We start from the raw sequence: 21,492 nt of genomic DNA, 5'->3' as shown, positions 1-21,492 counted from the left end.
ACTTATTAGCTTTTTAAAAACATTGCAGAGCCATCATTCACTGATCATGGTTGATTACAATTGAAGAGACATTTCAGTTATTTTACCATTAGTTTTTAAAGTAAGAATCATCTACCACATTGGTTATTATATAGAATGTTTATAAAACTTTCTAAGTTGATATATTTGAATGTGTGGATTTTGTGGATTTTTTCTTAGTTTTGAAGTGAGAATGGCTTCTGGCCTGAATTTTCATTTGTCAATGTATAAATTATCTTTTAATAGATTTACTTAACTGACCAAATTGCTAATTGATAGCTATCTTTTACTTATTTTTACAGTGTTCCTCTGTTGTGTACTGCATAGGACATTAAGGACATGAAGTGCTTCATTTAAATTGGACGGACTTGTATCGGGCATGCTACAGGTGGTGCATGAAATGAACAACATTGGGTTCCATCTTTAAGGAGTTGTCTTAAAAGTATACATTCTTTTTATAGGGGTTAACATATAGTTTTGTTTGAACTCAGTTATTCATTGTTTAAACTTAAAAGAAGAGGAGTCTGTTTTTATTCCTAAGATTCTGAAGAGCATATTTTCAGTAAGAGCTTAGTTTTTTTCCTATTTGCTAATCAGTCACTTATAATTTAGAAGAAAAATCTATGTTTTCAGACGGAATATTCCTAAGGATTGCATGTTTGTGCATATGAACACCTTAATTTTGTGCATACTATAAATATATATAGATCACTTTTCAACAGGAACAGAAGGCAGTATGTTGCAAAGAAGAACCTAGTGTTGATAGTTATTTACTAAAAGTGTTAAATTTGTAATAAGTAATCCCACACAAAATGTCTCATTGTGACATAGTGGGAGTAATGGGAAGAAATTCGGGGTTTGAGTGAAATTACAGTTACTGTTTTTCCCCCCTCTACAAAAACAAAACAACAACATCAAAACTGAAAACACTTAAATTCTAGTTCATTTAATATTTTAAGTGACAACATGATAGTCTGGGCATATGACTGACCCACTGCTCTATGTATATTTGCAGAGTATTAGGAAAATTTAAGAGTATTCCAATATTTGTGTGTTGCTCACAGAACTTACGCCTTATATTTAATGGCATTAGCATTCATCTCTTTGTAGAAGTATTGGAATCAGAACAGTTGAGATCTATGCTGTCTTCAAGTATTATTGTTACGACTAAGAACAGAGAGGCACTGATAGGTTTCTAGGTGCAAACCAGTGCGAGTGCGCGGGCCTGCTGTGACCTAGCCCTGCTTTGTCCGAAGGCCCTGGTTCGCTCAGCACCTCCGGGGAGCCTGTGCTCCAGTCATTTACAGAGTTCAGCGCTCCCAGGTTAGGTCACAGCACTGAATTTCTTCTTAAGGTAGATCTTCCCTCCAGTGAGTAAACTTGGGGGAAAATTTTAAAACATGATTTAAAAAAAAAAATAGTTCAACTTGAGCTGGAGGCAGGAAAAAAAGGAAACATGAAGAAAAAAAAAAAAAAAACGGCAGCTGGTAGAGGTTACTCAGAGAAAAAATGGACTCAAAGAGTTACTTAATTTTTTTAAAACCTATCTCTAGGAAATTATTTACACAAATCCAAACATATTCTGTAACCTGTCCTTAACTTTGACCCCCACTTAATAACATTTCTTGCTATCTTACCATATTGCAGAAAATTCCATTTTATTCTTTTTAATAGCTGCATAGTATTCCATTGTGTGATTATATCCCATTTGTGTGCCTTCATTTTGACACATAAAACCAGCTGACAGTTTTCAGTCATATGATGTTCCTTAGAGTGTCATAAAGTAGTATATAACTAGAATTTTGAATTAGGAAATACCACTGTTTATAAAAGTAAGGAACTCAAGTTTATAAAATGTATATGCTTATTCAGGATAAATATATCAGTTATAAAATACAATATTATTAACTTAGGCAAGAGCATTAATTCTAAAGAAATTAAAAGAAGCAGATGTAGCCTTAACCACTTTGGCTCAGTGGACAGAGCATCGGCCTGTGGACTGAAGTGTCCCAGGTTCGATTCCGGTCAAGGACATGTACCTTAGTTGCGGGCACATCTCCAGTCGGGGGGTGTATCAGGTGGGAGCTGATCAATGTTTCTCTCTCATCAATATTTCTAACTCTCCCTTCCTCTCTGTAAAAAAAAGTCAATAATATATGTATATTTTTTAAAAAGCTGTGAGAAATCAGAGTTAAAAAAAAAAAAAAAAAAGGAAGCAGATTTAATGAAAACAAAACAAAAAAAACCTGCAAATGCAAGACAAATTGAAAGTGTTTTCCGGTACTAATTCTTTAGAAGGCCTGAATCAAGCTGGACAAGGAGCGTGCCATTGTTGTCATGGCCAGTGAATGGGCTGGGTCACTTAGGAACTTATAGTTTCTTCTTCATGAGCAGTGATTTTCTTCAGAAGCGTAAAACTCAGGTAAGGAATGGGCCCCATTGGCCCTCTTGGCTATTGGTCTTGCAGGATCTTGGGGTTGGGGGGGGGGGGGCCGGGGGGGGGGGGGAGATGAGGGGGGACAAGCATGAAGATCCCAAGCATCTCTTACAAAATACTTAGGATTTTTCTACTTGAGTATTTACAACGGTTTATTTTCTAAAATGTGTAATATAAACATTAGTGTGCACATGGTTATGAGATCCAATGGCATTTTATGTAGTTTAAATAATATGCTTTGTGTCAGATTGTATATAGTTTGAGTAATAATTTTTATAAAAGTTAGGGAAATGTTAGCAATTGAAAATTTGACCCTTGTAATCTAGAAACGTAAGAATAATTTGTGCCAGTGAGTTATTTCAGATACTGTTTGCTAGTGATGGTACGTATCCGTTTTTGTCCCTTTCGGGAGCACCGTGACCAAGCCAGGGCTCAGAGCGCAGCAGTCTTTTTAAAATGCAGCTGTTAGAACGTTTCCCAAGAATACAGTAAATACGCTTTTTCCTATGTAAAGTAAATTACACGAATATTTGCTTCTGCTTGAATGTTCTTTCTTAAATTTGACTAAAGAATGTTTGGTAATTAAAAATAATGATTCTGCTGGATGGATATATGCCCCTTGGTTGTTTTATTTTGAAGAAAGTTATTTTCATTTCTAATTATTTTATTGTGACTCTTATTTACTGGCAAATTAAATTTATGTCCCCAAAATTATGTGAACTATAAACTTTTATACTTAAACGTCACAATTCTTTAAAATGTGTTAAGATTTTGCTTTAACATTGTAAAGGATGGTTTTTCTTTTGAAATTTTTGTGTTCAGCTTTGTTTTGGTTGCAATTCACATAATTCTGTTTTTCCTGTATACAAGTTACTAGTTTAGACTAATGATACCCTAATTGACAGCTACTCTTGGGCGGAGACTTGCCAATGCACATATTATTAAACAGTTGTTTATCATTAGGAAAACGATAGATGAAAGAAGATTATACACTGACATGGTCTTGCTAGTGTTTGAGGTGGGCGGGGTCGGATGCAATGCCAGCGTTCTGATACTTTCAGGATTTTGTGTTCCTTTTGAGTTGTGAGGAAAAACTCTTGTTTTGAGGAACTTCCTCAATTATATTTTAATTTTAACCCATTTTCAAAAACCATAAGGAAACGTAGAGATTTCTACTTATTTTATTTTGGTTCAGAGCAGTGTCTGAAAGGTGACATGTTTTCGATTCAGTCTTGTGTCCTTTTACCCCTAGGAGAAAACTGTGTGAATGGCAACTGTTTGCTCTGATACCTGTGGATTTTGGGGGCACCTGATGGTGGGTATTGGGTGTGTTTTCTGGGAGGAGTTGGAGGGAAGGTGCTGGTTTTGGAGAAGTCTCATAAAAAGCATTGCATATCTATGGGATTACCTTCTTAATCCAAGGGGCAAAGGAGAACTGCGGTCTCTATTGCGCCCTGTGCCAGAAAAGCTTCCGCATGGGACTCTCAGAGGTCAGCCGCCTGAGTCTGGTTTGGACCCTGCTTGTGTTGAATTTCAGCCAGCAAGTCTCCAGCATACGGGAGAATTTGAGATTTCTCCCTCCCCCATTTCTTCTCTTTTTGTTCAGTGTAAACAGTTCCTGCCGTAGAAACATAGACAAATATAGCAGAGAATGCTTTTCTGGAAGAAGAATGCTCCCTAAGCATTTTTTAACCATTTTTGGGAAGAATTGATCTTTGTGTGTATTTCAGACAGACTGAAAGAGAGGGAGGGGCCGTTGCTGTAAATTGAAGTGACATCATAAGTATTGCCCCCATTGATCCGCTTTTAGTCTCCAGCCAGGATAAAAGGAAATGGCATCAGGGAGGAAGCATGCTTCATTTAGGCACAGATCCCAGAGTGATAATGGGGTAATAATAGAACTCACGCACTGTGGGTCGGAGGCTGCATTAGTCTCAGGCTCCTTCCTTGTCTGGGAGCCGCTCAGAGACTTCCTTCGCTGCCGCCTGCGCCGCTGGGCCTTGAGGGAGGTGCCCTCCGGTGTCTCTGGAGGGGGGTGGACAGTGGGGCTCAGATGTTGTGCACCCCGTTCCTTGGGTCGGGACCTGCCTGCACAAGGTCAGTGGTGAGATGCGTCGGTGACCTTTTCTACAGGAAGCGAGCTGGCCTTTTCAGATCCTGCTAATGGAAGGAACGGCAGAGGGCCAGTCGCATGGGTGGTCCTTCTGGGAGCAGGAGTGAGTGGCGTCCCTGACAGCAGGAAGGGGCTTCTGGAGGAGTCAGGGTGTGCTCTTTTTTGCTGCTTGTAGACTGGGAGGGTGGGCTTGGAAAATTCATATTTTCTTTCCAAGAGTCTAGAAACTTCAAAAGCTATTCAGTTGTGTGGCTTGCCTCAGTTCTTAAGTTGACTGTGAAAAATACCAGGTAGACTTTGTTTTGTAAATTTCTGGGCAGTTAGCAACTATGGACTCCTCGTTCAGCGCAAGAATACAGACCGCTAAATCCGTAACAAATGGCATTTGCACTGCCTGACTCCTTTAGTATTTTGGTTTTTTTGTATTTGAATAAGCTTTACAGTGTTGTGGAATTCTCTATTTCAAGTACCCACATGACTTTGGCACCTCGTAGCCTTGTTTTGTCTAAGTGTTGAGGCAGATGCATTTTAAAAATACCAAACTGGTTTCCATGTGGAAAAAATAATAACTCCTTGTTTGTGCAAAGGAAAGGACTTTCTACTCCCGTTTCTGTCGAACTGTGGCTCTGAGCACCAGTAGACCTTCAGAAATAAAGGCAAGTTCTTTCTATAATGTTTGACGGAGCTGCTTTCTAATGAGGTCATGCTCTGAACCGTGTACAGTATTTTTCTAATCACTTTGTGCTGTGACTAACGCCATGTTCGTCTCAGAACTGCTATACTAAAACACAGTGGGCCCAGAAGTCACTTGACGTTTGATTTCCGTGTCTGAGGAGGGGAATGACCCACACATGTCCCGTTCCCACTGCACCATCCGAGCACATTGGAAGTGCATCCCTCTCAGTTGCTTTGCAAACTTTTGGTTTATTACATAGTATTTTTTCTTTCATCATATGGTGTTTTTACAGGGAGTAAATGATTATTTTTAAAAGAGAAATGTTCTCTATTAAAATGAACTACTTACCACACTTTTGCTTTAATATCCTCTTCTAAGGTCTGTAATCTAAAAATTGTGCAATGTTTACTTGCTCATTTGTGAATGAAGGATACTTAATTAGTTTTTTTGTCTATACTAAAATATTTGATCACTGATTTTTCTCCGTTTTTCTCGTTGCTTAGAAACTGTTTTTCCCTGGCAAATTAGAAGCGTTGGAGTTGAAAGGCAGGTGACTACAGGTTGTTAACTGAGTGAGACTCCCTTACGCAAGCCCATTCTGGAGTGGGCCGGGCAACCCTGGGGCGTTACGGTTATGGAGGGAGGGCCGTTCTCACGCCTGCGTGGGGTCCTCTGCCTCCTTCCACCTCTGAACAGGCCGGCTCTTGCCACAAAGCAGTCCGTGGCGCCTCCGTGCCCAGGAGGGCTACCTGGAGCGCTGTGTGCGTGCCTGCTCTTTACCTCTCTCTAATTAGAGCAAATTAAACTTATTAAAAACCGCCTCCGTTCCATCTCAGCTGTTTATCTTTAGTCAGGGGCTTGGCTTTAAGTGTCTCCCATTGTGTAAAATCGGGAGAGGACAGACACATCAGGGATCCTTTTGTTCGGTCTCTGTGTGTAGATGCACGGACTTCTGCTTAGAGAAAGGTCATAAGACAAAAAAGGTGACTCCAGATGTTTCCATGGGCTCACATAACCGTGATTCTTCCATTTCAAACTGGAATTGGTTTATTGATTAAGCCCAGTTAGGTGAAGTCTAAGACTGAGCTAATCTTCCTCAGGGGCTTCTTTCCTCGGTGGGTCTCTCGTTTAAACCAAGTCCCAACGAGAATTCTAACAGTAGGCCTGTTTGTAAGTGTGGACACAGAATAGAGGGGTGCTTTTCTTTCTCCTCTGTCTTCTCTGCAATTCTGCCAGCTGTCCAAGCTGGTTCCTGCTGTGTTTATTCAGTGAACCAGACCCTACCCCCAGCCGCTGGGTGTACTTGCCCTTTCCCAGAACCCATCTTCTGCACCCGGTGTGGCCTCAGCATTTGAGCTCTTGCTACCCTGGGCTTGGCTGCACCATTTTTGAGAATGCTGTGGGGGCGCAGGGCTGGGCGGCCACTCTGACCCAGTCTGGGTTCCTGTCCTCCCCTCCCCTCTCCACCACCTATTGAGGCAGGTGGGCTGCTGCTCCAGGGGTGCCCACGCCAGGCCACCTCAGGGTAGTGGTTGTGTGGACCATACTTGGGAAAGGGATGACTAAGATAGAAGAGACTTTAGTGGGAGATAAAGGTCAAGCTCTGTGAAGAGGTTGGAGGGCAGCCAGGGAGTGACCTGAGGGGGCACTCTGGGTCAGGCTGGATGAACCCCTCCCGTCCCCAGAGACCTCAAGGAAGGAAGATCCAGAGAAGGAGGCTGCAGGGCAAGATGGACAGGAAGGAGGCCGAGCTGCCGAGCCTGGGGTAGAGCACCCTGACGCTGGTGGCCCTGGATTTATCCTGTTTTGAAAAACTGCAGATTTCTCTTAATATTGTAAAAGTGGGCTCATGTTCTAAAACTATAGAAAATGGAAAACTGCCATTTTTTGTTTCTGGTTGTTATGTAGTAACTAGAGGCCCGGTGCACGAAATTTGTGCACAGGTAGGCCTGGCCAGCAATCAGGGCTGAGTGGGGCCTTCCTGCTGCCAGCTAGAGCTTTCCTTCGTTTTGCACCATCCTCTGGTAGTCAGTGCGTGTCATAGCGAGCAGTCAGTCTCCTGAGGGGACATATTACATGTTAGCCATATATGTGTGTATATATGTGTTATTTTAAAGTATCTTATGGGCACGTGACTCCCCTGGAAGGAAATTGTCAGTTGTCTCCAAGTCCCTGGGGGCTTTGTGTTGGTTGTAATTCTCTGTGTTAGCTGAGGGCACCTGATTCCTCCTGTCAGCTGGAGGCGGTCCACAGGATCGTAGGTGCATGGAGTGATGTTATGAAGGAAAAATGCCCAAGAAGCCAGGGTGTGCCTGTGGGGAAGAGGGGTTATAGTAGAACTTAGGAGGGTGGGGTGTGGACATACAAAACATGCTTTCTTTGGAATTTCGTGGTGAGCGTTGTACCTGCGGTTCACCTGGTTTCCCCATGTGCATTCTGGGGGAGGGGGAGCAGGCAGAGTGCACACTTGGGGGCAGAAAGGTAACGAGAGGTGGGGAGAGATGCCAATAATGTTTTAAATCTCTTGAGAATAACAAAACGAAGGAAGGCTCTAGCTGGCAGCCAGTGTTCTTGTGAATGTTCTGTTGGCCTAGCATGGATTTGCAGACTTGTCAGTTTGGGCTCAGTAACAGATGCTCAGGGCATAAGTCGGGAGGGAGTAAGGCTGAATGGCGAGAGTAGTGGCATTCATAGTAATAATATTAAAACCTCGGTTCTGGAATATTTTTCAGCTCCTCCAAAATGTATTTAAAATGCATTCTTTCCTCCTTTTATAGTGTGTGAGAGCTCTCTGCTCTAGGGGCGAAACTAGGCATTGTAGCACAATCATGACTAAGACAGATACTCTACCTTCTTGGATTCAAAGTGTTTGTTCATAAACCGTTCATTACTTTTGTACCATATAAAAACGCCCTCCTCTCTGTCCTTTACTATGTAACACCAATTTTTACCTACCCTGTGTGAAAACTTAGGAATATGGGTGAGTGTGTGTATGTGATCATATTTACAACATATTAAAAAATTTTAATGGAATAATAAACATGATTTTTATAAGGGAGTGTTTGTGAGACATGCTCTCCATTTCTTGGTACACATTGGCAAGGTTCCAGTGGTGAGAGAGAAACTCTGAAAGCAGCTTAGTTCTGTTAAACTCCCATGCCTAAGATCAGGAGGTTCCTGGAATCTTGGTCTAGGTTAAATGACATTTTTGGCGTATGTTTGCCATAAAGAAAGGGATCTAATTAACCATGAGGATGTTTTATGAAGATAAATATCGTTTTTGTCATTTCACAGTGTCTGTATATTAAAATCATCACATTGTACACCTTAAACACACAACCTAAAAAAAGGTACATAAGGTTTGCTCTGTTCTGAGGGTACAAGGTAAGTCCTGAGGTCGGCCAGAGTCCGTCTTGGAGCTTCCTGTCCTCTGACACTTGCTGAATACTTGGCCGCCCTGGGCTTGCTGTCTTTGTTCTAAATGTCTGTGTTTTAGTCCTTGTAAGCTGAATGGCATTTTCACTGGCTATTTGGTGTGCCCTCAGCTCCTTCCGGACCAGCTGGTCTTACTTCTGGAGCATCTGTTGGAGCAGAAGACCCTGAACCCCAGAACTCTGCGGAGCCTCGAAAGGACATACTGCCTCTCCCAGCAGGATGCAGAGGTAACAGGACTGCCCTCAGCGCAAACAGTGGGCCCTCCCTCATGTTGTGAACAGAGTGGTCGGAGCTTCCCAGACTGTGGAACTGCACTGTGATTTCCATCAGCAGTGCCCCCCCCCCCTGCTGTGTAGCTGTGAGTGAAGAGCAGACCCTTGCAGCCAAGTGGAAGCTGCTCCCTGGGCAGGCTCCCTCCAGCAGGGGCCCCCGGGACCTGCTTATTACCGGTTTTCCCTCTTTAAACCTTAAGGAGGGACACAGTCTCCTAAAGGAATGTGCGAGGCAGGGTGGGGCGCTCCTGGGTTACAGACTGGGGCGGTCAGCTTTGCAGGCTGGTGGCGCCATCCTGCTGCTTGTGGGGAAATGGGAGGCCCGTGTGCCAGGGCTGCGCGGTCGCCTTCAGCCAGGACAAGGAGGGAACCATGTGTAACGGAAATGAAAACAAAATCTAACAGCTGTGGGTTGAAAAGCAAAATTGGATGCTTGTGGGAAAGCAATATGATGTGGTTCGTAATACCTTTTAGCTTCTTGTAAAGAATACACCGTGAATCCTAAGATGAGTGCCAAGGGTTTTTGTCTATAAAATAATTATTGTATTTAGTCATCTTAAGTAAAATACAAGAAAAGTTCTTTTATGTAAAACTCCTAAAATGCAAGTAAGTTTGGTTTGTGTTCAGGTGAAAATAACTGAGCATTTAAAAACTGCAGTTTTTCAGGGTGCCCATCAGGCACACATGGCTGTTGATCCCTTGATCTGTGGCTCTGGGTGTGAAAGGAACAGTGGATACTAAAGACATAGCGTGAAAAAAAAAGCAAAATATCCTATTAGTAATTTCTTCTTGTTGGTTAAACTGTCAAAATGATATTTTGGGTTAAATAAAATGCTATTAAAATTAATTTCACAATCATTAAAACAGGGTAAATGGAGAAAATATAGCTTATTATTAGATTAAATGGTAAGTTGGACATAGCTTTACTTTTTTTTTTTTTTTTTTTTTAATCCTTACCCAAGGGCATGTTTTCATTGATCTTTTTTTTTTTTTTTTTTTTTTTTTTTTAGAGAGGGAGGGAGGGAGGGGAAGAGAGAGAAACATCAATCTGTTGTCTCCTGTTCACACGTCAATCAGGGATTGAACCCAAAACCTAGACATGTGCCCTGACTGGGAATCGAACCCACAGCCTTTTGGTGTATGAGAGGACGTTCAAACCAGCTGAGTAACTTGGAAAGGACCATTGTTTTACATTTTAAAATTCAGGAGTTAATTGAAAACCTTCAGAGAAGACACCTATAGCTTCAGAAGACACAGATCAGATGTGCTGTTTATTTCAGCTCTTATATTTTTGTTTACAAATGCCAGCCGGTTATTTTTAATTAGTGTTTAAAGATGTTTCTATATACAGACATGAGGTTACGTTTTAATCAGCTGAATACCGCTGAAATGCCAGGCCCCCGTGACGGGCAGTGAACGGACGAAGGTGGGAGGATCACAGCAGGCCCGGGCACCTGTCACTCAGCCGGAAGCCATGAGCTGGTCCACACTGTTTGCTCCCCTTCCTTTTGGCATAAAGCATGTCACGTCCTTAACTTACAGCTCAGTTTAGTTGTTTATTACCTCACAAACCGTTGGAAAGCGTAACAGGTGTTATTTGGTTGCTTGTCTTACAACTCACAAACTACACCATGATGCCTAAGCCAGGCGTCTCCTCTGCCTGGATCCTGGGGGCAGGAGGCCAGGGCCTGAGCTGACTTTGGTGTCACACAGTTCACTAGTACCGTGCCGGGTACTAGGGACATAGCAGAGGGCACCACAACCGGGGGCCACCCTGAGGAAATGTAGGTTCTTCTGGAAAGACGGTGCATAAGTAAATAAACAAAACACTCTCAGGTATGAATGACACTGGAGGCATACAGGTGACACTGGGCTGGTTGTCTCTAGATAGAGCACTTGGAAAGACCACACAGACAAGTGGCACCCGGGGCAGGACCCAAGGGGCCAAGGGTAACTTCCATACAGAGGCAGCAGCAAGTGCCACCGTGGGAGCTGGCATGTGCTAGGACGGGGGTCAGCAGGCTTTGTAAAGGAACAGATAGTTAATATTTCAGGCCACACGGTTCCTGTCCCCACTGTGCACCTGTGCCTTTGTAGCTTGGAAGCTGCCAGAGAGAGACACACGCAAACAAACAGCCATGCCCATGTGTCAGTAAATCTTTATGGACCCTGCAACTTGGATTTCATGTAATTACCACGTCTTGAAATAATTCTTTTTGTTTTTGTCGTTCCTTCTTTGAATTGTTTTAAAACATAGACAACACTCCTAGTGAGGGAGCTGATTGGGTCTGCCCCATCTGGAGTTTGTTGACCCCTGTGTGGGGGTGGGCAGGGGCCTGGCCTAGGGGGGCCTGGAGGCCTGGGCCCCGTTGGGCTTTCATTGTGCCTCCTTCCCCAGCTCTCTCGTCCTGGCATGTGGTAGGTAGTTATACTGGCAGTCCATCTCACTGGGGTTTCCTTGAAATGTCACTCGGAAGCAGAAAAGCATCAGGATTTGGGGCAGTTTTCTAGAAACATGATTGGTTACGTGTGACTTATTGTGACACTGATTAGCAAGAATTTAGAAGAATAACCATCTGCCCTTATTTTAAGTGACAGAACATTTCATGGAAGAAAGGATTACTTTTTGGTGAGAAAAGTCTTGAGGGCTCTGACTTTATTCTCAGTGCTTCTCCTTGGCTGAGCCAATAGGAACAGTGTCTTTCAGTCATTATCAGGGCTCTCAAATGTGTAATAAATGGCAAGCCTTTCAGAGCTGGCGGAGACCCTGGAGTGCGGCAGGCTGTGGAGCGCCCTCAAGCCCCTGGGACCGGAGTGCTGGATTGGGTGTCTGCGAACCCCAGCACAGAGCAGGAGTGCATGCGACCGGGGCGGGGTGTTCCCCGTATTTCCTCAGGCATAGAAGGCCCCTTCCTCTCCTTTGGACTGGCATTTTTCCTGAGAGCACATGCTCGTGGGAAGTCACTTTCTGAGGGGTGAGCCTCTTATTTCACATGTGTCCTTGAAGCTGAGTCTCACTGCTCAGTCCCGATCACCCGTCTCTTCAGAGCTCTTGTTGGCAGGCGCACGCTCTCCATGGGTCACCCAGCCTCACTCCTGAGTGAGGAGCCTGTCCTAGCACAGACGGGGCCTCCGTTCAGTAGCTGCTTCAGCTGCTTCTCCGCCGCCACCCCCCTTGTCCCTTCCCTCCTCCTCCCTTCTCCCTCTGTGTGTGTGGACAGGTGCAAGCCCATTGGGAAGTTTATTTTTAATTCTATGTGGCTCAGTATTTGGGTTACTTGTGCTGCCCTGGGCTTGGTTGTGTTCACAGGATGTCTGGTCTGGGCCCAGAGTTTCTGAGCACGGAGCCTGGTCTGTTGCCCACCAGCTTTTTCACATCTGAGGCGGTGGGTTACACGGCCTGTCCTCCGTGTGATGTGAGTCCCCAGGTCTGCTCTGGGGAAAGGGATACCACATGTTCAGAGTATTAAAGGAAAAGTGCATCAGGACGAACAGAGTAAAGCATCCATCCTAAACCACCCCCTTGTGGCCACTCCGCCTCTGGAAAGTGGGCTCTGCTGGGATGCTCGGACTCTGGGCCTGGAGAGGAACGCCGGCTATGGGGTCAGCCACCTCTTACCCGAGTCCGACACGACTAGCCAGGTGCCAGCACCTCTGACCAGGACGGAAAAGGAGCTGAAGGGAAGCTTAGTTCATAGAAATATTTCTTTGTTTTTGAGCAGATTGGCTCAACCATAGCCATAAAAGTTTAAAAATATATTGGACATGGATTCTTGGAACAAAAGACATTTTCTAAGATCCCATTTTAAGTCATGGATTTCTGCCCTGTGTAGCAGGTCTCCTCAGCTGTAAAAGAGCTGGGCCCTGGGAGTGAGCAAAGATCCATGGAATGTGGCTGCGTGACCTTTTTCCCCTGAGCGCATGGCTGACCTTGAATCAACTTTATTTCCATAGACTGCAGTTAGGCACTTCAAAATTGGGGACACACCTCAAGTTAATTTTTTGAAAGTTCAGAAACAGCAACTCATCACCTTAACTGTCTCAGAGGGAGGAAGTGGAGGACATGGCTTAGAAAGACCTCTCGGTAGCATGCCTCACTCTGATACTGTGACGGGTGGATTGAGCAAGAAAGTAATTTTCTGGGAGAGGCCGTTACCAGCTCGTCCTCTCAGTGTGTGTGGGGAATACTGCTGGCTGAAAGGAAGGGCCGCCTTGGTCAGGTTGGAATGCAGAGTGAGGGGATTGTGTCTCTGGCTTCCTGCCAGTCTGTGTGTCAGGCACCACCTGTGCCTGGCCCCATGTGAGGAGAAGGCAGATACCTGCTCGTGAGCGTGTGAGCAACTCTTCCATGTTTTGATCTCATGGAGCGCCCAGGCTGAGCACCTGGTGTTGGCCCAGGCATTGACTTCACAACAAATGGACGTGGACCCAGGTCCCAGGACTTTGCCCCCCGCCCGGCCCGTTTTCTTCGACTGCAGAGTAGAGCCTAGACAAGGCTGCTGGCTCCTGGCTGCTTGACTGCAGCCAGGTGGCAAAGAATGTTTCATGGCACTGTCTTAACTCTTACATTTTCTATTATTTCCTGTTCCATTTACTTAAAAAAAAAAAAAAAAAAAAAAAAAAAGCATTGTGATGCAGCTTTTAAAATTCCTTAACCCCTTCATAGGATTGTCGTGAGAAAAGTTGGTGAGCATCCAATGTCATGTGACTTCTGTTGAGATATTCACCATCACTCAGTTGGTGTAAAATGGTCAGATTTTATTAGCTGATTTTTTTTTTTTAATCTACCAGGAATGACAGGGAGAAAAAGTATAATCTACCCAGCTGTTAGAGCTCCTAGGCACCTGGTAACCTCTAACGGGGTAGGGGGACACCTTGCTTGACATGTGCACTGGATAATTGCCGCTGGGGATGGGGGGCTGTCCTGTGCTGTGCATTGTTGGGTGTTTAGCATCCTGGTGTTTGCCCATGAGATGCCAGTAGTAACCCACCCCCGTTCTGGCATCAAAATGTCCCCAGAACATTGCCAAAGGTGTAGTGCAGGCAAAACCGCTCCAGTTAGAACACAGCTCCAGCAGCCACTGCTTCACAAAGAAAAGTGTTTTCACCTCGTCTCGCAGAGCCGGCCACAGCCACAACAGCCAGGCATAGCTAGGAAGGTGGCAGCAGCTGTGAGGCCACCCTGCGCAGAGCCCAGAGAACGGAGCCTGGGAGAGGTGGGAACAGAATCTCCTGGGAAGAAGAAAGAATGGCAAAGCAGAAGTCGTAGGAGCAAGCACACCCAGAGGAGCCAGTCAGTCGTGAGGCAAACGTGTTCCACCACAGTGCACAGGGGCCACGCCGCTCAGCCAGGGCCGGCGCCTCCTGCTCCGAAAAGGACGCCTTCAAGGTCGATTGCAAATGGGAAAGCACCCAGCCTTGCAGGCCTTCTCCACATCACTGCCTGTCCTCCGCTCTGGCTGAGGCGGCCTCGGAGCCCTGTGGAGGCCCCTCCGCGGTGGGTTCCGCCTGTGCAGGGAGCACACGGATCTCAGAGCATTGTCCTAAGAACCACTGTTTGCTTGAAAAGAAAACAGGACAGCATTTATTTGAAGCCCAGAGGCGGAAGTTATGATTCCCAGCATGCAATGGTCTGACAGCTCTGCTGCTCAGTTCTAAATTTTATCTGGGCCAAAAGCATAGGTCCTGTGAACTGAGAGCATTTCATGATTAGCAGACCGCTGGGGCGGCGTGGGCAGGGCAAAGAATCCAGGCTTAGCCAGGAGTCACACCCTGAAGGCTACAGTGGGCAGCAGCTGTGGTCCTGCTCATCCCCTCCCATGGCAGACCTCCTGCCAGGAGCGGGGAGGCTCTGCTCCCTTCTCCCGGTGGCTTTCCGGTAGCGTCCGGCCAGTTTAAAGGACAGGTAAGGTGTAGTCTCTGGCTCTGTTGCCACTTCAGTTTCTGTTAGTAAGATGCCTAGTAGTGAACTTGGTGCCTCTTTCCTCCTTGGTCCGCTTCATGGGAATCTAAGCAGCACAGAGGCTGACTGGCCGTGCTGAGCACAGGTCCTGTATCCCGTGTCTTGTCTGCTGGTTGGACAGACGAGGGTCTGCGAGGAGTTCTGCCCGGACTTAGTGCTGCCCCAGCCTGGCTGGGCGTCTGCCTCCCTCCCAGAGGCCTCCCTGGGTGCATCCGTGCCCCGGAGTTCCCAGGTCATCCCCTCCCAGTCATGACCCGCATTGTCGGGAGGTACCATCCTGACAGATGGAACATAACAGGAGACCCATGTGGGGGCTCAGAATAGTGAGTGGCAATTAGTGAAGTGGTTCTGCAGGGCGAGGCCTGTCCCAGCTTCTTCATCGGCCCCTTGACCTGGTCACGAGCTGATGAATCTGAATGTTAGTAGGTGAGCTATAAATAGTGTGACTATTGATTTTTTTAAAGTCAGGACAGTGTGTGAGGGGCACAGCTGCCCTTCGACACAGCGCTGCTGTTCTTTCCTGAGTTTGAGAGCTGGCCTAGGTATGGATTGAAGAGGGAGAGTTTGTTTGTTTGTTTGTTTGTTTGTTTGTTTCAGTTCGCTCTAGACACAGCTGTCTGCTTAAACCAGGCCCTTTAACAATGTGGAGAGAACAGAGCTCTTACATAATTCTTTAGTTATATGTGTGTGAGGCTTCTTTGTGGTATTGGGCTTAAGAAACAAATGTTCTAGAAGATTCCTCCAGGATTGGGAAGCTGTCCCTGGGCAGTTCTTCCTTTGAGTTTTCTTTCTCTGTTACTCACTCTGGAGCCGCTGGAAGTTTTCTGTAGAAACCTTGCAACAGATAACTGCCTCCTCTGGTAGACTGCGATGAAGCGATTTTTCAGAAGCAGATGTAAATAATGACAAAGTGAAAGACTTCACCTTTTAAATCAATATCCGCTCTTATCCCAGAGGCCAGGATTGCTACAGCACGTTGGGCTGGTCAGATGTTTGTTAAACAACAAAGACAAAAAAAGTGCGCCATCGACTGCAAAATCTGCCAGATTGTCCCGAAAAGGACCTCGTAAGCAAGCAGTTACAGTCCAGTCGTCCTCGTTGGAGTTTGTGAAGAAAAGGAACAGAGCACTTAACACCGAAGCTGACTCAGTTGGGCACGTTCCGGCTTGGGAGAAATGGCATCAGGTCGGGAGAAGAGAGGACAGTGTTCCGGGGAACATGGTACGGCTGACCACGGTCTGGGGGCCCTGACCAGGAGCAGGTGTCTTTTCCCCTTTAGCTCTCAGTGCACATGGAGTCTTTGACCACATCTTGGGGTCCCCCTGCTTCCCTCACTGCACCCTGTTCCATGACATGGATATCCACACTTGCTGGTTACTGAGTGTTTCTTAAACTTTCTACTGAACTGTAAGCCCCAAGAGAGCCTCTCTGTTTGTTTATCCTCAGTGCCCAGTACTTCATTTTTCTAGAGGACTTTTCCTGGATCGCCAGGGTTTCTGGAGCAGCAGCTACCAGTGTTTGACACGTGGTGGTTGGGACAGCAGAGGCCGTGGTGAAGCACACGGGAGAGCCAGCCTCTGGCCGCCGTGGCAAAGCCTAGAGCGTGGGACCCTGGGGGGTGGGGAGGGACGTGGTGAGGCATGGATCCCTTCTGAGCTTGTCAGCGGAGGTACCCGTGCTCACATCTCTGGCAACAGTAAAGCCTTTTCCCAGCAGAGGCCCTGTGTCACCTGTTACACAGTGGAAAAAGCAGTGCTATCTCCTGGTTGCAGGCTTACGAGGTGTGCTGGTTAATGATTTTATAATCAAAGGAAACACGATAATTTCAAGAGAAACACCAAAAGTGCTTTATTCAAAGTAATGTCCATTGCTACTACACATTTCCCCATCTTTCAGGTAATTGGTGGATACCGTCCCAATAGAACTTTTCTTGTTTTGAGACAAACCATTCAGAGACCAAATTTTCCACTTTGTACTTTTTGAAGTGCTGCTCAGAAAGGGCGTGTGCCATCAATCAGAACAAGTGGTCATCTGAAGGAGCAAGGTCTGGTGAATACGGCGGGTGGGTTAATACTTCCCAGGCAAGATCTTTTAACGTGTCTTTAACTGGTTTTGAAGTGTGTGATGGTGCATCATCATGAAGCAAAATTACTTTGCCGTGTCTTCTGGAACATTCTGGTTGTTTCATGATCACAGCATGGTTCAATTGATTATTTGTTGTCAGCAGCAATCAGTACCAACGGTTTTACTTGGTTTTAGAAGCTCATAATACACCACACCTTCCTGATCCCACCAAACGTAGAACATTGTCTTCTTTCCGAAGCGATTTGGCCTTGCAGTCCATGTTGATGGTTGACCTGGATCAACCCGTGATTTTGTGCATTTGGGATTCTCAAAATAAATCCATTTTTATCGCCAGTCACAATTTGATGCAAAAAAGACCTTCTTTCGTTGAAGCCACCTTTCACTGATGACGTTTCAGTTTTCATTTGTCTTTCGTTCAGTTGATGGGGCGCCCATTTACCTTCCTTTAAAATCTTTCCCATTGCTTGTAAACGATCGGAAATTGTTTGCTGAACAACGTTTAATCTTTCTGCAAGTTGTTTTTGAGTTTGGCATGCATCTTCATCCAGTAATGCTTGTAATTGTTGGTCTTCAAACTTTTTTGGTTGACCTGGACGTTTTTTTGTCTTTCACATAGAAATCATCACTTTCAAAGCATTTAAACCAGCGTTCACAAATATCTTAAGATGGAGATGTTCACCATAAGCTTCCCGAAGTATACGATAACTTTCAGCAGCACTTTTCTTCAAAATAAAGTAATGAATTGCAACTTCCCACAAATGCTTTTTTTTTTTTTTTTTTGGCACGAAATTTTATATTTTTAAGCGTAAAAATATCTATGTTGACACCTTCAGCAAATTTGACATACAAGTTTTGAAGCTTGCTGTCAATACAACAAAATAGCATACATATCAAACCACATATTTATCAACACATGTGTAATGCCATCTTTTGGAAAAATCTTCACTGTTAACTGGTACACCTGGTACTCATCAGAACGCATCGGCCAGTGCACTGTTGACGGAAGGAGGGCAAACCTGGTGTATTTCAAGGGAGAGCCAACATGGGCTTCCAAGGTCTGCCTTTGCAGCCAGCGGACTTTAATGCCACTAACATCCTTAAATAAAATTGTGTCTCTAAGGAAGGAGACGAGTTAGCATTTGCCTGAGAGTATGCACAGGGACGTGTGTTGTCACCTCCGCCTCGCCTTCACTCCGTGCCCGTGCCCTTGCAGAGAAGTGTCCTGTGAGAGCGGTCCGGGAGAGGTGTCAGGGGACCCTGTCTTGGCAGCTGCTGCCGCTCAGGTTATCACTGGGGACAGCCGGCTCCAGACAGCTGACAGGCAGGTGAGGACGGAGGCCCTGACTGAGCAAGGTCAGGGTGAGTCCTTGAGAAAGAGCCAGGGCCTCTGATGCCTCCTTTGTTGTCTTAACCCCGGGCCTGGATTTATTAACCTGGCTCTGTGACAGCAAATAGAGTGGCTTTTAATTTTCTTTAGTTAAAAAAATAATGTTACAATTGTAGCCCTTCGAGAATAAGAATGAGTAAGGTGAGAAAACAATGGGAAGTGCTAGGATCAAAGTAAAATGTTGGAAATCTTTCCTTATCAGCTGACGGCTCTCCTATCTTTTCTCGGGAGAGTGAGCAGATGAGCCACACTGGACCATCACAGACGCCCCAGACAAAACACTTGCTGGAAATACCGTCTGTCCGGCTGCCTTCCCGCTCCTGGCTGCCCAGCAGGCTTCTCTTACCAGCAGTGAGCTCACTTTAAAGCAAAGTTAAATCTAATTTAAGGACGCAAATTGAAAAAGCAGGTTTGTTTACTGCAGTGTTAGACTTATTAACTCACAAAAGCCATGGGCCTGTCTTTCTGTTTACACTTACAAAATGGATCTCTAAATGAGGGTTAATGGGCTTCCCAGATCATGTTCCCCAGGCAGATTTTTTTCTCTTCAACAGTAAATTCTGAAATCAAAAGGACTAAAAAGAAAGGGGAGTGCTTCCTGTCATAAATGGGATGGGTGGCATTCTTCAAAGTGTTTCACAGTTTCCAACTGTGCGTTATAATTTCAGAGTAGCTGGACAGCATTCTGAGATTTTTAAAGTAGTACATTCGCTGAGAAACGTTTATCAAGTGCACTGGCGACAGTCTGCAGGCCCCGAGGCCCGCTCTCACCAGGCTCGACTGGTAGTGTAAACACAGGAGCCGGGAACAAGCGTCCGAGAGCACTGTGAGCCCGAGGGCCTGCCAGGCGCACTCTGCGGCAGCCACGGTGCGGGCCCAGGCTCCTCCGACAGCCGTGGGTGTGCTGGACGGATGAGGCGGGGCCGCACGGCGCCATCTAGCGTGGCCGCAGGCCTCCTGTCCCTTTTGTCTGCTGGCCCCTCACAGCCTTCTTCGGAAGGCGTTAACCCACTTGGGAGCGTTCTGTGACCACGGACATCTACTGTCTGGCGTCGGGAGACGGGAAGCCTGACGGGCTGGAGTGCATTAGCAGGAGGGAGCGCCCTGCGGCGCTGTGAGTGAGGTCTGTGGGCTGAGAGGTCGCTCCTGCCGCGGCCAGTGGAGAGAAGGAACACAAGCAAAGCATTAGCTGCTGCTGCTGCTGCTGCTGTGAAGTCAGATGAATTCGGTTGAGTGGCTGGTTCATTGGGTTCTCGGGGGGTAAAGTCACTTGTTTATAATTTTTAAACATTTAAAACTAAAGGGAAGCAGCTGCCTACAGGAGACATACGAGGTGGGTGCTTTTTTAAGTAGGGCAGCGAGTGTGCAGCGAACCAAACCCTGGCTCCAGGATTGCAGTGGCCGGAGCAGAGCGGCTCACTCACTCTCTGTGACCTTGACCGCCGCGTGCACTTTGTGGGTGGCACACTGGCCACAGAGCCCAGGCAGGGGTTGGTTTGAGAAGTTATTGGAACTACTGTCATCTTCTGCCTATAGCACTGTCTCCTCAGCCTCTGACTCCATTTATTTCTCAGGCACAATAACTTCCGGGAGACACTGGTCTTCACACTCCATCTGCAAGGAACCCAAGGCCCACAGGGGAGTTCCCTATTTCACAGTTTTCCTGCCCGACCCGGAGCATGAAGCTGCTTGAAGAACCCACTTGCAGTCTTCTCTCTACTGTCTGCTGCACTGGGGTTTCAGATTGCATTTTTATTAAGTTAGAATTACGTTTGAAGTGTTTGAAAACCACTTCAGGAAATTAGTTTATTAGATGATAATTTTTTGAAGTAGCTTCATGCAGTGATCTAGGATGGAAGTTAGAAACACACCTTTGGGGTTAAAAGCTGTAAAAGAGCAGTGGGCGTTGTCCTGTGTTAATAAACGTGGGGTCTGGGCCGGGGGGGATTCCCAGAGGGCACCTCTCTGGCATGGACAGACTTGGGCGTGAGCTGAGGTGAGGGCTCCTCTTCCTAAAGGCTGCGTTTCCTCGAAGTCAGGGTGACACCAGGCCTGTACCTGCGTGTGTCCGGGCCGTGCCGGTAGGAGTGCGGTAGCGTGTGCGGTGCAGGTGAACTTACCCGCCGGGCAGGGGCTCCGGCCGCATTCGGGAGCAGCTTGGGGAGCCAGCTCACAGCTCCCGCTGCCTGCACGCACACTCTGAGCCGGGCGTGGGTCTCAGATAGAGTGGGGTCCCGCCCACGGCCTGCCTGGCCTAGCCATGCCCAGCCCATCGCTCACCCATCGCCCGGGGCTGCTTTGTGATACAAAGGCAAATGAGCAGAACAGGCAGAAATGCTCACTGGCTGGCCGTTGACAGAAAACACTTGCTGACTGTCACCTTTCTGGAGTCTAGCAGACCACTGGCTGGATCTGCATCCGTTAAAATGTCTCGGGATGAAAGAGATTGAGGTGGGGCATGGGGTTGTCCTTTGGCAATTTTCTTCTGTTTCTAGGAGAGAACACTTCATGTGGGCCAGCCCGTGGTTACAACACCTCGGAATATGAGGTGTGGTTTGGGAACACGTTCTCCCCTCTTCTCCTCCCCCCGGAGGTGCCATTTTTAAGGCACTCTTGGACAGCCCTTCCTCCTGGACTGCCTTTCTGAGCTCATGGTTCGGCTCAGCCCAGCCTTTGGGCAGTGAGCTGTCTTCACATGGCACATATGCCATGTGACAGTGGCTGATGCTGGCACGAGGCAGAGACATCTGTCTTTACAAATAGTTTGAAAAATTCCCAGGCCCCAGGCCCCTGGTGTACTTCCCAGGGGTGGCTGAGAAGTCCCAGCTCCCTCAGGCTCTCAGCCCCTCCCTGGCAGTGCCCCACTTCCTCACTCTGTCCCTGGGAGTCTGCTCCGAGTCCTCCCCACCCTTCCCTCCGCACGCAGCAGCCCTCTGACAGCACTGGCTTCTTCATTTCACCAGGGAACAAACAGTTCTTAGAAGTAATAGTCCCCAGATTTATAAGCTCAATAAATAATGAACTTTGAATTAGGACATAAAGCCGAAGCATGTGGCTCCTGCTAAGATGAAAAGCACTTCCTGTGTGGGAGTCTCTAGTCTAGCACT

The 21,492-nt window shown here is 46.5% G+C and overlaps 1 protein-coding gene across 8 annotated transcripts in view; it reads left to right on the top strand.

Moving 5' to 3' along the window:
* AOPEP (aminopeptidase O (putative)) overlaps positions 1 to 21,492 on the top strand; it is a 321,147-nt gene that overhangs the window by 289,367 nt on the left and 10,288 nt on the right. For 6 of the 8 annotated variants that reach the window (XR_014796325.1, XM_084898953.1, XM_084898951.1 and 3 more), the window contains one exon: positions 8,790 to 8,906. The exons of the other annotated variants lie outside the window; for them this stretch is intronic. Coding sequence is in view for 5 of the 6 variants with exons in the window: in XM_084898953.1 (XP_084755079.1) it covers positions 8,790 to 8,906 (117 nt within the window). In the remaining variant the exon portion in view is untranslated. The remainder of the gene's footprint in view (positions 1 to 8,789; positions 8,907 to 21,492) is intronic. 8 annotated transcript variants of the gene reach the window in all.

The sequence above is a fragment of the Pipistrellus hanaki genome (genome assembly GCF_964339955.1).
Source record: "Pipistrellus hanaki genome assembly, chromosome: 11".
NCBI lineage: Eukaryota > Metazoa > Chordata > Mammalia > Chiroptera > Vespertilionidae > Pipistrellus > Pipistrellus hanaki.
This window is presented reverse-complemented; position numbering and strand designations above follow the sequence as displayed.